The 15,225-nt window shown below is 40.5% G+C and overlaps 2 protein-coding genes across 2 annotated transcripts in view; one reads left to right on the top strand and one right to left on the bottom strand.

Annotated features, from left to right (window-relative positions):
• LOC101271793 (interferon-induced protein with tetratricopeptide repeats 5) lies at positions 1-10,847 on the bottom strand. Its single transcript, XM_004279383.3, has 2 exons — positions 10,696-10,847; positions 1-3,075 (listed from the first exon to the last, which is right to left on the bottom strand). Exons 1-2 carry the CDS (start codon positions 10,698-10,700, stop codon positions 1,632-1,634), a joined length of 1,449 nt encoding a protein of 482 aa, XP_004279431.1. The 5' UTR covers positions 10,701-10,847; the 3' UTR covers positions 1-1,631.
• A 136-nt stretch (positions 10,848-10,983) lies between these two features.
• Positions 10,984-15,225, top strand: part of LIPA (lipase A, lysosomal acid type) — a 101,903-nt gene continuing 97,661 nt past the window's right edge. Inside the window, exon 1 of the mRNA XM_049696596.1 lies at positions 10,984-11,005. The gene's annotated coding sequence lies outside the window, so the exon portion shown is untranslated. The remainder of the gene's footprint in view (positions 11,006-15,225) is intronic.

Below are 15,225 nucleotides of genomic sequence, written 5' to 3'. Positions count from 1 at the left end.
TAAAACGAACCTTAAAAAAAATTTAATTCATGAGATACACTGCAGTATTTATGTATGTTTGAATATGCTGAGAAAAAAATATCTGGAGGGATACCTATCAAATTATTAACAGTTTACCTTGGGCATGTGGAACTGGGGTAGGGCGAAGGAAGTGCTCTTTTAAATTCATATACTTTAGTATTGTTTGAAATTTTACAATGAGAGTTCACTACTTCTATAATAATCAAAACTATAATAGAAATTTAAAAAATAAAAATAGTAACAAAAAGTAAAAAACACAGTAGTTTTAGGAGGTATGGAGAATATATACAGTATATATTACAGTAGTTTTAAGAGCTACATTGAAGGTATGGAGAATTAAATCATATGGCATATTTTTCCACTAACACTGTGGTGGTAAATATAATTGTGTAGTCTATAATCAAGGAAACAACATTAAAGAAGCCACTTTTAGCAACATCCCGATTTAAAAAGTCCTCTGGGGTAAAAGCCCTTAAGCAGTGACCCTTCAAAGTGGATATTAAAACTGAAAACAGGGCTTAACTATTCCTAGAGGATCTACAGGAAAACATGTCAATCTGAAAACTTCAGACAAAAGGAAAAGCTTCATAGAAGTAACTTTGGAATACTAAAACAGTTAACCAAAGGCCAGAAATTGTGTGGATGAGAATTCCAACCAGTCCAGACCCAAAACTAAATCACTGAAATCTTGGTAATCTGGGGATGTAGGTTAGGGGCATCTACTTTACCCATTTGTTTATCATTTCTCCCAACTTCTCAATTGGTCCGCTTTTTATCTCAATGATTTTAACCTAAAAATACTGCAATTTTAATTGGAAGGAATAAAATTAATTCCATCTAGATTAACTTTAGGTTTATTCTTCTAGTTAAAAGAACTAGAAAAATTTGAAACTAATGATTTTCCATTATCCATTTTTTTCCTCATCACTATTTCTAGCTACTTAATGAATATTTTGGGAGGTAATACTTTGGATTTCTCATGGGTCCCTGAAGTTCTGTATATGGGGAAATCTTTTTTCTCATGTTCTAGTGTTTTCTCCTTTTATTGAAGTCATCAGGGATGACAAACTTCTATTATAAACTTTTTTCTTCCAACAAAGAGGATTCTTTAGGTAACTATCATGTTGATGGTTAAATATCCTCAAAGTTGGAACATCTGTAACTAGAGGTTTCCGTCTTTTGCAAGCTACATAGTTAAGTGCTTAACTAATATAATTTTGCACTCCTTAAAAGACTGTTCCTGACGTAGGTGTCAAAGGCATGTGTAGGATTATACTCGCAGCATAAGGAAGTGATATGGAAAACTTCACAAAATCTAATCAGAAAATTATTATAAATAGCAGAGATAAAGGATATAAAGTCATAATGACCATACTTTATAAAGTTACAACAGCTGGAATTTTGCTGTTTCTCAATGGATTACTGTATTTTAATTAAAAAAAAGATTCATCATAACTAAATATATAAAGTATTTAGCATGATGCCAGATACAAAATAACAATTCAATAAAACTTAGCTCTATAATGAACAATGGATTAAAACAATAAAGAAAAATATAAGAAACCAAAATGGAGGAAAAAAGCTTAGAACTAATTTCCTGGAGTATGTATTTAAATGGAAAGTCGAAGCTCACAGAGAGCAGTAAGAAATTCTGCATTTTCTGGATCTATCTTTTGGGCCCTTTCATAGTACTCAGCAGCTTGCCTCTTTTCTCCCTCCAGCTTGTAAACAAACCCTAGGGCACTTAAACTCTGCACATCTGAATCATTGTGACCAAGTCTCTTGGAAGCCAATTTCTTTAGAGCACTTGTCAGTTTAGTACGCAGAGATGACCTGTCTTTGACCTTTAAGGCTTCTAAATAATGGTGGATGGCAGTATTTTCTGATTTACAGTGAAATTCCTGAAAGCGGCCATAGTGGTAGTGGATCTGATGTTTGTGGTCATCAGTTATGTTCTCCAGACGAAGAGCTTTCTGAAAAATGTCTTCAGCGTTGCCATACTGGCCTCCCTCAGCATACATGTTGGCCAGGTCCGTGTAGGCAAATGCAAACATAGAATCTCGCTCCACAGCTTCTTTGAAATGAAATATAGCTGACGTAATCAGCTCATCAACTTTCAGTTTATCCTTTCCTTTAGGTCTGTTGCGAGTGGCCTTCTTGATTTGGATCATTTGTGCCCTATAGCAAAGTCCCATTTGGTGATGCAGGAAAGAAGAGGTTGGTGTTGCCTCTAAGGCCTTTTTCAAAAGTTCAAGAGCTTTGTCCCAGGAATTTTTTCTCCTATAGAATTTGGCTGCATAACGAAGAACGTAAGGTTGGGATGATATTTGGTCCAGGATTTCTTCAATATACTTTTCCCCTTCGGCTTCTGCATGTACATCTTGAAGCTTCAGCGCCAGAAAAACCTTAATATAGGAATTATCTGGGTTCAGGGTAACAGCTTTCCGCAGGGGGCCCAGAGAAAAGCTCTTTATAGAGCCTTCTCTGTCAGAATCATCCAGGCGATACACCGTGATGGCATAGCCGATGTTAAATTCTGGATTGTCGGGTTCTGCTTCCAGAGCCTTCTCAAAAGCTGCTTTAGCCTTTTGGTAATACTTTCCTCCAAATTTCAAGAGTGCCCACCCTTTCTCACAGTCAATCTCTGGACGCTCCAACTTGTAGTCAGAAGGACTGGACAATTTCTTGCAGACGTTCCTTACCTTGTCTATATACTTCTGAGCTTCTTTAAGCTGGTCCATGTGATAATAAACCCAGGCGTAGTTTCCCCAAGTGACCAGACTTTGTACTTCTTCTTTGTCCGAGTGTTCTCGCTGTATTATTTCTTCTGCTTGTTTCAAGCACTCTAGAGCATCTTTATTTTGGCCCTTCAGGTGTTTCACATAGGCCAACAGGTTATAAAGAGTGAGTCTGGATTTTGTGGTAAGAAATTCAAGCTGTTGCCCAATTGTATCTTCTACATCAAACAGATCAATGTCTTCCTTAAGTAAGTTCCATGTGAAGTGACATTCTAACTCCAACAGAATGGCCTTCAATGAGTCCTTAGGAATTTCACTGTCAAAGATAAAATCCTTTTTAATTTTTGAAGAAATAAAGGAAATAATAAATTTTTAAAGCTTAAACAGGTTGTTAAGCAAAGAACTGTATTTTATCTATTTGATCTTACAGTTAAAGCACTAGGTTTCTATAACTCTATACACAGAGGAAACTAGTATAGTTATGTCCTAAAATATTTCATTAAATTCACATTATTTATTGCAAAACCAATTCTGGAGAGATGACAGCATTTTCTATGTTATAGGGTATCTATTTCCTTTTGGCAGTCACTAACCCACAAGGACCACCTATTTTTAGAGAGGGGAATTTAAAATATCGTATTTACTAGTTCTGAAAATTAATAATAATAGATATATACACAGTTAATAAACAACATAAAAATTTCTTTTCTGTATTATGAGTAGTGAAGGGAAAGAGGAGAAGGTGAGAAATAAGAAAAATAAGTACACTGAAGGAGAGAGAAGCCACATGAATATATAATTTTTGCAGAGAAATAAAGAAACAAACAAAGGAAACCCCACAGAGAAAAAAAAGACACAGAGTCAGAAAGGAACAGGAACAGGAACACCAAGAGACGGGAAGAAGTATAAGTTTGAGATATAACAAAGATTTAGAGAAAATGGGGAAAAAGCAAAGGCAGGGTTAGTAGGTTTTGATGTTATGTGGAATATCCTTCTGACCTTTAGGATTGTGGGCATAAATAAAGGCTACCACCTATTATTAACTTAACATTACCCTTAATGTTCACTTCACAAATATTTGTTGAACTCCCTTTGTGTGAAGCACAGTGTTATCTCTGCAGGGCCTAGTTTCATCTCTGAAACTAGGAAGCTGAAAGGGAAAGGAAGGGACAGGAAGTATTTATTCATTACCGAAAGACTTTTATGTGCAAGATGTTCTGAATAACCCTGGGGATGTAACTGTGAATAAGACACAGCCCTGCTTATACAGAGCTTATAAGTACACTAAGTACACAGTCAATTACAACTCAGCATTCCAGTAAAGTTCCATGGAAGTGACTCAGGAAGGGCACATAGTCCAGTGTTGTGGACATCTGGGGCCTTCATTTGGTGGAACATCTCCCCCTACTCTCAGTCCCTGTGATCTGAGACAGGCTGTCTACACTTTCTTCCAGTCTGTAGGAAAGCACACATATTCCAGCCATTCCTTGGACCCAGTGATATATTCAGAGATAACCCAATTAAAATATAATTTTGCTGAAATGGGGCTTTGCTGGAACTCTCTTCCAAAAATTTTAAGCTTGTAGAATATAAGCTGGAGTTGCTGGTGGCCATCTTTCCAAACTCTTGGGGACAGCCTGCCTGAGAAAGAATCAAGCATAGAGGAAAGCAGGGCTTAGACAGGAATAAAGACAGATTGCTTGTGGTGCTGATTAAATACCTGGATCACCCACCCTATCCCTCCCTGGACCTCTACGTTTTTAAGGAAATAATCTCTCTTTTCGCTTAAGCCAGTTTGAACTGGGTTTCTCCTGTCTGCAACTGACAAAATCCTGATTAATATACCTAGTTTTGCTGATGGTAGTGGCGAGGCAGCCAGGAAAGACTTTCTAAATCTACAATCGGCCACAATTAAGGGTTGAAAGAAATTTACAGAAAAAAAAAGCTACTTAAGGCTTCTCTCAAAGAGGGAAATATTCTAATTATCGGATGAATAATGTACAGTGTGTGTGTATTTCCCTTTATGCTGTGCACAGGACTCTCCTCCTTATATGTATGTATGCATATTTGTATAAATGTTTACGGGAACTATAGTATTTCTATCAAGAAACATTTATTGGGGACTTTCCTGGTGGTCCAGTGGTTAATAATCCGCCTTCCAATGCAGGGGATGCGGGTTCGATCCCTGGTTGGGGAACTAAGATCTCACATGCCACGGGGCAACTAAGCCCGCACGCCGCAGCTACTGAGCCCGCACACTCTGGAGCCCACGCACCACAACTAGAGAGAAACCCGCACGCCGCAATAAAGAGCCCACGTGCCACAACGAAAGATCCCGTATGCTCAAACGAGGATCCCGTGTGCCGCAACTAAGACCCAATGCAGCCAAATAAATGAAAAAAAGAAGGAAACATTTATTGATCACCTCATGTCATACGTGCCAGGCAATATGCTGGTTGTAGTGAATACAGTAATGAGCAAGATAGAAAAAGGCCTTTTCTTCATGGTAATTCTATTATAGGAGAGGAGGGAACAAAAGGGGTTGACAGAAAATAAACATGTAAACAAATCAACAGACAACATAATTCCAGACAGTAATAAGTGTTAAGAAAAAAAAAAATCAGAGTAATGGGATTATGTGGTGGTGGTGGTAGTGGTGGTGTACTTTACTTATGATTGTCAAGGAATTCTTTTAGTTGGGGCTGACCTGTGCACTGCAGGATATTTAGTAGCATCCCTGGTCTTGACCCAGTAGATGTAACTAGCATTCCTCCGGTGGTGACAGCCAAAACTGTCTCCAGACATCACCAAATGTCCCCTGGGGGAGCAAAAATCACCCTGGTTGAGAAGCACTGGCTTAGACCATTCTGCCCTCAGATCTTTTATGACTTCCTCCTTTTCATTGTTGAGATCTTACTTCAACTCAATTGCCCCTTTCTAATCTTAATAATCAGTAGGGGAGCAGATAAACCAAGAAATCTGGTGTCATGAAAGCCTAAGGAAGAAAATGTTGATTTCGAAAAAAGAGAGAAATGTTTAATGTGCACAATGATCCTAAGAGGTTGAGAAAATGAGGACAGAGATCACTGTTTGGGGAGGAGTAAAGTTGTGGGGGAACTTGTTGTTTTAACAGAACGGTAGGGATGAAAATATTACTGGGGTGGGTTGAGGGGATAATGGGAAGAGGAGAAGAAGTGGATATGGGGAATATAGGTCACTCCTTCAAGGAATTTTACTATGAAGGGAGTAGAGAAGAAACAGAGGCAAATCTGAGGAAATTGTCAAAAATTTTTTCATATTTTTAATGACTTAATGATATGTCAAAGGGAAATGATCCAGTATTAAGGGAGAAAATGATTCTTGTGGGAGAGATGGGGATAATTGTGAGAAGGACGGAATACGAAGCAGAGTGAAACTATACACTGTTAATACTACTCAAATCTTTATCTCCAGCCCCAAACTCCTAACCATGGTTACTATGCCCTTTACCATCTGGCCCATGTCTACTTCTCTAACCTCATTTTGTACCACTTTCCTCATGCTCACTGCACTCCAGTCATACAAGCCTTTACAAAATTTTATTGTTTATTATTTCTTATGCCAAGTATGCACCTACGTCAGGGCATTTGTACCTGCTTTTTATTCCCTCACTCTGTGAATTCTTCCTAAGAGAGTACTAGGGTTTACTTATTCTCATAATTCTGGGCTTGGCTCAAATCTCAGCTCTTGAAAGAAGGCTACCCCTGACCACTTTAGCTCAAGCTGCATCTCCACCTTGCCCTGCCATCCTACAGTCTAGTCTATCACATTTTCCTATTCTTCACAGCACCTTTATCAATATTTTCTGGGAGTTGGGAAGGAAGAGAAGAGTGCTTTGAATCAAATATGAGATTGAGGTTTTAAAATGAATTGGGCTGGGTCTTTAGGAACTGGAAAGAGGCTGTCCTAATAGCCAAAAGTGGCAGAAGAGTCAGAGAACTGGACTAAGTACACAATTAGCAGTAGTGACTAGAAAAATAAAACCACTTCATATTTATAATCTAATCATATACTTCATGACATGTTTTCTAATTTTATAAATACTAAATTTAAACATTAATAGCTAACTTAGTATTATATTTAGTAGACATTTACATTCACTTATAATTACTAATTTTAATTTTATAAATTTTTCGTATTTATTCTCTTGTGTGGTCTGTATATACATATAAACACATATATACAGGTCCCACATTTTAGTGATTGTAGGTTCTAGACCAGAACTTTCTAACAGAACTTCCTGCCACGATGGGAATGTTCTTATCTGTGCTGCACAATGTGATAGACACTAGCCACATGTGACCACTGATCACATGAAATGTGGCTAGGATGACCAATGAACTGCTTTTTATATTTTATTTACTTTTAATTAATTTGAATAGTCACGTATGACTAGTGGTTACTGCATGGGACAGGACAGTTGAAGACACTGGGCCTATACAGCTTAATGTATAAAAAAGCCTCAAGCCCAACAGGCTAGACCTCTACTCTAACTTGAAATTTTCCCTATTTTATTCACAGTGAGGGCTAAATTAAATGGCAAACAAGGATATATATGAGAAAACAACTTTATGCATAAGACCTAGGTTCACTACAGATTCAGCTCAATAGTATAAATGTTACACGTGTACAATATATTTCTAGAATCAGATGAGAGGTCAAAAAAAACACCCCCCAAAACCATTCACTTGCCACACTGCACATGTCAGGCAGTCTGCCAAGCACTTTACACAAATTACATTTAATTTTTATAACAATGTCTTATTATTTTCACAATTTTATGGATGAGGGCTGGGAAACAGAGTTTAAATTACATGTCCAAGGTTACACAGCTATAAAGTGTCCAAGCACAGATTCAAACCTAGTTCTGCCTGACTTAAACAAAAGGTTATGCCTTTTAACCATAATGCTATACTACCCCTTTCACATAAAAATTGGAGTTGTTTTTAAGAATAGTTCGCTTTAAAATATAGGATATGTCTAATGTATGTAAAATTCACTTTGCCTGGGAAGGACTTAAAAGAAAACAAGAGATTTTAGGGCAGCTTAAAGAGCAGGTAAGAGGTTGTGTAACTGCCCATTGGAAAGGACATGTCAGACAGTTAAAGGTCTCAGGATAAGAAAACAATGGTTTCAAATACGAGCCCTCAATCTAAAGTCATAGCATTCTGCATTGTTGGAGCTGTTTTGAGATGGAGCTGCTTCTCACTAGGACACGCTGTGGAGGGGCAGAGAGGGTGATTAATGATTCTTTCAAATAACAAAAGAGCTGGGTGGAAATGTATTAAAAGTGATCTGAAGGAAGGACAAAAATCTTAGTTATCAAAGATATAATTATCATCATTATTCATGTAAGGGAATTAAAATACCTTTTTTTCCATAATCCAAAGATATGCTGATGATCTTCCAAGGTATTTCTTCTATCTCTGATCTCTCCCCTGAATTCCAGACTTATCTAACTTTTAGTTTACACCTTCAATTAGAAGTTCAGTTGGCATCTCAAGTAAATATAGAAATTATAGAAATCTGGGTTCCTTGAGCCTGTTCCTCCCTTGGTTTTCCCCACCTTGTTCGGTACCTCTTAGTTCCACAGGCCAAATAACCTAGGAGTCATCTTTGATTCCTATTCTTCAATAGGAAGTCCTGTTAATTCTATCACCCAAATACATCTCAAATCCATCCACTTTTTTCCATTTCCACTGCTAGTCTAGGAAAATAGGAAAGACTATTACCTTTCCTTTGAGCTGTGGCAAAAATCTGGTCTCTGTTTCCACTCTTGGTCCCCATACAGTATTAGTAAACTTTTAAAAATGTAAACCAGATTACGTCAGTCTTCTGGTTTAAAATCTCCCAATAGCTTCCCAACACCCTTAGATTTTAATCTAGCCTTTGCCATGTCTTACAAGTCCCTAAAGGAACTGGACTTGTCTACCCACCCAACCTTGTCTTCTCCTACTCTCCTCCTCATTAACTGTGTTTTAGACATACTGACCTTCTTCCTATCTTGAACATATCAAGTTCAAGGCCTTTTACACCTGTTGTTTTTACTCTACTTAAAAAGCTCTGCTCCTAAATCTTTGTATGACTAGCTCCTTCCTTTAACTCAGCTCAAATATTCCTTACCCAAGAGGCCGCCTGTGGTAGAGCTATCTAAAATCACCCCCTCCATTCTAGGTCACTCTCTTAGCACTATTTTATTTTCCTTATAGCTGTTATCACTTTCTGAATTATGTTGATTATTTACTCATTCATTCTTGGTTGTCTATTTCCCCCATTTAAATGAGAATAAGGACCTTACTCCAGTTTTATGTTTTTCACCTCTGTGTCCCCAGCATCTGTGATTTCAGGCATATAAGAGAAATTCAATAAATATTTGTTGAGTGAATGCAGTTATATACTGGTAGCTTCTGGCATTTCCAGCCCAGAGGCATGAGCCTAGCATTAAAAAAAAAAAAGCACCTGAATTTCAGATGAGGGAATTCCTGCTAGCTCTTCCCATCTTGCTAATGGCTCCAAACTTTCTGCCACTTCAGTCTCCCCTATCCAACATGGGCTTACCAGCCCTCTGCCCAACCACAGAGTAAAATGAACATCTGCCTCTGCACAAGGACGATGAGGACGGAGGGCTGCCCCAGGCATTATGATGTGGCTGTGAGATCTCCAAGGGACATTCAGTTAGCCGTGTAAGTGCTTTGCCCACACTCTGGAATTTATGCACAACTGGACACTTATGACAAGTTTTACTTTTTCAACTATGTCTACTTAATTTTTAAACTTTGTCTCTGGGGAGCTGGCAGAGAGAGGCTATTGTGTCTCAAGAGGCAACATCTATCTTCAGGTAATTTTGTGTGTGTGTGGGGGGGGGTGTTTTTTGTTTTTTGCCAGGAAGGAGTAGTCTTTCATTTTTCTTGGGAGACAGTTAGTGCCCAATGGGGTCCACCCCTCTTCCACACCAACCTGCATCTACATACTGTGCACCCGCCTTTCCTTCCCTATTTCTTCAGGCTCCTTCCTGATACTTCCCACCTCCCTCCCTTCTTACAAATGGTAGAAGTGAGGCATTTATTAAATATTTTTAGTCAACATTTGCAAATATTATGTGTCCCCTTCTACAGTCCTAAGAGATGGATGCTATCAATTTCTACAGGTAAGAAACAGACCCACCGAACTGAAGAAACTTTGCTTTGGGTCACCCAACTCGTAGGTGGTCAAAGTCAGGATTTAGAACAAAGGGCTCTACGGGCTTCAGGGGCCCAAGGTCGGAATCTCCCACTCCTCAGCTTCCCGATGGAGACCGTTAACTACCCACGTGCAGGGCAGGGGACCGGATTACATGGGTCAGCCTAGGACCACCCACCACACGCCAGTCAAGGAGACGAGAAAGAAAGCCTCATAAAACGGTGGATGGGGTGGAACTAGAGCAATCTGTCCACGGTACAAAGGAGGGGGAGAAGTCAGACCCAGGAATCAGAAGGCAAAATGGCAGGAACGGACGCGTGTGACGCCGGGCGCTGAGGCCTGCGGGGACCGGCCACGCAGAAGCCGCCCGCACCGGTCCGGGGCCGGCGACGACCAAAGCCGCAGGGAGGTGACAGGCCCGCGGGAGGCGTCGCCCGGCACCCCCAGCCCCGCCGCCCCCCGGCCCGACAGTCCCGACCGCGGACGCCCGGGGCTCCAAAGAAGGGTCCGCTCGGCCACCCTCCCCAGCAGGCCCGCCTTCAGCCGTCCCGGGCCCGGACGGGGATCCCGGGGAGCGCCGCCAACGCAGATGCCTGGCGGCCGGGCTCGGCCCCTTCAAAGGCCGCAGCGCTGCGCTGGAAATGGAATACGCGAGAAACGCGGGTGTGCCACAAAGGCCCCACGGAGTTGGGGAGAAGAAGCGGGCAGAAGCCCTCACCTCATGGTGCCTGGGCTCTGAGTCCGTCTTGGGAGGCGCCGGTCCCCTCCGCTTCTCCCCTCAGCGCTCGGCTGCTGCGCGGACTGAGCGGCCCCGTGCGTGTGCGCGCGCGCGCGAGCAAGATGACCGCAGCGCTACTCCGCGCGCGCGCGGGGGCGTCCGCTTTGTTCAAGGCAGGACCCGAGCGGGAAGAGGAAACTAGAAAGTGAATCTGATCCCCGACTAGGCGGAGTCCAGCCCCGGAAAACAGAAACTTCTGGAAGAGCTAATTGAGTGGGCCCCGGAGCCGGCTGAGGAGTCTCAGTGAGAGGTTTGCGCAGCGCGGGGTCATTCGGGGTGGAATTTACAGCTGGGCCTCGAGACTTCGGTATTGGCTCTCACCTATCTCGCTGAGGCCACTTGCCTCAAGATTAGCTTTCTTGGGGGTGGTTGTTTGTTGTTGTTGTTGTTTTAACTAAAATGACAGGAGATTGCTCAGCGTTATTTTGGTTGGGTGGAGGCGATGCTCTTTACAGCTTTCTGCGTCCTAGGCTGGAACTCAAGTCTTGATTCAGCCAACACAGGTGCAGTGCCGTGCACTTGTGCCATGATTTCCATTGGGTAAATCTAGAGAAACTTGGGGGCCAAAATGTGTATACATTCAACATTTTGGTAGCTATTGCCGAATAGCTTTGAAAAGATGTTTATACACCCCCCACCCACAATTGTATGAAAGTTCCCTTGCCTTCCATGCCCTTGCCAACCGAGCTTCCTATAATAAGGTCCCAATAAAGATGAGGTGGTATTAGGAATCTTAGCAGAAAATAGCGAACGCCAATACACTAAAAATTTTGTCCCCTTCGAATTCAATCATTCATTTCTTCAACAAGTTTTATTAAATAACTCCTAAGAGCCAGACATTGCTGAAGGCCCTGTCAATATAGCTGGGAATAAAAGAGGCAAGGGGCAAGCCCTACCCCGTTCACCATCTTCTGCATTTTGTTCCTGGTTGTGCACAGAGAGGGGAGATAATTCTCAAACTTTGAGAAAACGTGTTCATCATCGAAACGTTTCAAAGGCACCAGCTTATCACTTTTATACCATCCTAGTCACTTTGCTTTCAAATGAATGGGCAGTGATGTACAGTTTTTACTGTGTGGTCACTAGTTTTAAAAGTGCTGACTTTTTCATTCAGTTTTGCTGGAAAAGGGGCCTGTAGATAAAGTCAGTTCTTGCTTCCCCAGAATCACGGCAAACATGGCTAACAGTGTAGGTACAGAAGTGTAGTTAGTTGTGCGTTTGTGATTTTATTGCTCTCCTATTTGTTTGGAGATAATTTTTAGTGTGAGAGGTAAAGATAAAGAACATATAAAACATTTTTTGTTAGGTGGTGCTATGGAGAAAAAGCAGAGAGAAGGTTGGAGTGCAAAGTGTTTTGCTGTTATAAATACCTTGGTGAGGGAAGGTTTCACTGAGAACGTGACAGTTGAGCAAAGATCTGAAGGGGGTGAACGAATGAGCACTGTAGATATGGGGCTAAGGAAGAGCGTTCCAGGCTGGGGGAACGGTAAGTGCAAGGCCTGGAGGTGCAAGCATACTTGGCAAGCGCAGATGGTGTGGTTGGAGTGCAGAGAGCAGGGAAAACGTCCTAAGAAATGAGGCCGGAGCGGTAATGTGGATGCAGTGGGTGTGTAGTCTGTTGTAATGTTTAAGTGGGAAGCCACATTTTAGAAAAAGTACTGAATGGTTTATTTGGAGGTAGAAAAATAAGCCCAGAATTTCCTCCTTCCTAAGGATGTAGAACATTTAATAGAGCTCTGTTTGAAAAAATTTCCAGTGCGTAGGTAGTGTTTTTTCTTCCTTGTTCGTACTCCTTTCCTTTCCTTTCTTTTAGCTGTATCTGGGCCAAGAGATAGTCTTTGCTTATTAAGGTTTGCGTGGACAGCAACTAAACAATCAATGATAAAAACCAAAAGGGAAAAAAGGATCCTGGTTATCATCTTATATTGTTTAGGAATTCAAATTCAGAAAGACAAAAACCGTCTATAAAAATTTTAAAGGAATATACACTTTCAGGATTGGGAAGAAGCAAAGACCCGACTGTTGAGTAGGTGTTGAACATGCTGAAAGTACTGGATGGAATTTGAATCTCAGTCTTTTTTTCACAGACTGTTGGATTGGGTGGATTCTTGGGAAAATTAATCGTGTATTACCTTCTGAATTTATTCTCATCAACCTGTGAAACACAGCAACTAGAGAAAAAGAGAAATAGAACATGAAACATGGCAGCTGATCAAAAATCTGCTTGGGAAACTGAAACTTAAGTAATAACTCTTCCAAGAAATAGATATAAGCCAGAGTTTCTCAACCTTGACACTATTGACAGTTTAGGATGTTTAAGCAGCAATCTTACATCTCTCCACTAGATGTCAGTAGCACCCTGCAGTTGTGACAAATGAAATTGTCTCCATATAATGCCAAATCCAACTTTTTTTGTTTTTTGTTTTTGTCCCGAGGGGCAAAATCCTCCTCTTCCCTCTTCCCCACAGTTGAGAATCATGTAAGTAATACCCTCATGTATATACCTAATTTATTTGAATTAGTCTTCCAGCACAGCCCGAAAGAAAGAGGAGGTGGACTTTAGGTAGGAGAGGGAAAGTGGATACAGATGAAGGGAAGTTGGGGGTGATACTGGAGTTCAAGAGATGGCCTGGGTGAGAGGATTGATATCCAGGGGAATAGCAGTAAAGGCCTACTCCCTTCAGCATGGGCTTCAAAGTGGAGGTGCCTGTATCACATTTGGTCTGGCTGGGGACAAGATACAGAGCTATGGACACAGACTGAGGGTGGGCAGTTCAAGCTGGGGCAGGCTGTAGGGTAGAGGCTTTTAGTCCCAATGCAGTTCCAGCTCTAGCAGCATCGTGAGAATGGAGACATTGGTGGCCAGGATGATCCTCAAGGAGGCAGAGCCAGTGGTGGTGGGTAGACAGCAGTTAGCAAGGACTTGGGCTGGGGCACCTATAATAGTAGTGAATGGCAGGAGGTATGGCTTGGCTTGATTCAGGGTACATGAGAGACCCCCGCTGGGCACCTGGGGGGAACTCTAAATAAGGACACCGACTGAGGTTCTGTCAGTCATTTCCATGGGAGTAACAAGCTCCTGAAATTCAGCTGTCAATCTAAAGCCATCAGTTACCGCTTGGTAATCCCTGGATATATTCATTTGTAAGCTTGGCAATAGTATCTTTAGTACCAAAGAGCATCTGTTTTCCTGGATTTGCTGCTTGTTGTTTTCCTCTGCAAACATCCAGGCTGTCACACATTTTAGTTTTACTGAGCTCCGGGAAGTGCAGAGATCTCTTCCAGAGTTGGGAAGGATGGGAGAGAGAGGTGGTATTAGGTTATAAGTTATACACACTTAAGTAAATGTGATCTCTGAAGGTTGTCAAACACATCTCACACAAACACCTTACATAATCCAGAGATTTATTTTACTTTATTTATTTTATTTTATTTTATTTATTTTATTTTACTTTATTTTAATTTAATTTATTTTATTTTATTTTTAATTTATTATTTAATTTTTAATTTATTTATTTTATTTTTAATTTATTTAATTATTTATTTTAATTTATTTTATTTTAATTTATTTTAATGAGCTCTGCTTTCTGGGTACAAACGATGTATAACAATACCTGGGAAAAACTGCCTAGTTGAGAATTGACCACTTATCCAATAATTATTTACTTTTAATATTTCTGACTCGGGGAGTTGGCAGTGAGTTAGACTTATTTTAGTACCTTACAGCCTCCTCCCACCAACACAAGCACTTTAAGTTATGTTTTTGTTAATCTAATAAATCTCTTGTTTTAGTGATAAGGAAATTGTGAAGATTGCTTCTATGTAACTCTGATGCCTGCCCCTCAATGATATAAATTTTGCTCACTTCATTTCCTATAGAATTTCAGTAGAAATCCAAAGCCTTGCCCAATATTTCTGGGAATCCCCTGGGGACTTGTATTTTCTGTGGATTAGGGGTCCGCACCAGGAAATACAGGCAGTCTCCAGAATCTGGAAAAAGGTACCAAAAGAATTGTCCCCTAGAGCCTCTGGAGGGAATTTGTGCCAACACCTTGATTTCAGGCCAATGAAACCAATTTCAGACTTCTCATCTCTAGAACCGTAAGATAATAAATTAGTGTGGTTTTAAGCCACCAAGTTTGTGGTAATTTATTAGAGCCACGACAGGAAATTAATACATCCTCCCCCCCAGACACACACAAGAATGAAAAAACAATAACATTGCTTCCTTAATTTTCCTTTTAAAAACATTATTTGTTGTGCATTGTCTATCAATAAAATGTCATAATCAAAGATGATTGCTACAGACGGTCTCTCAGATCCTTTAGCATCCTTTTAATATTTCTTTTTTCTTTTTTTTAACATCTTTATTGTTAAAGAGTATAATTGCTTATTGCTTATTGTTAAAGAGTATAATTGCTTTACAATGGTGTGTTAGTTTCTGCTTTATAACAAAGTGAATCAGCTATA

This window comes from Orcinus orca, chromosome 14, assembly GCF_937001465.1.
Source record: "Orcinus orca chromosome 14, mOrcOrc1.1, whole genome shotgun sequence".
NCBI classification, from domain to species: domain Eukaryota; kingdom Metazoa; phylum Chordata; class Mammalia; order Artiodactyla; family Delphinidae; genus Orcinus; species Orcinus orca.
The sequence above is the reverse complement of the archived record's forward strand: the minus strand, read 5'-3'. Positions and strand labels throughout refer to the sequence as shown.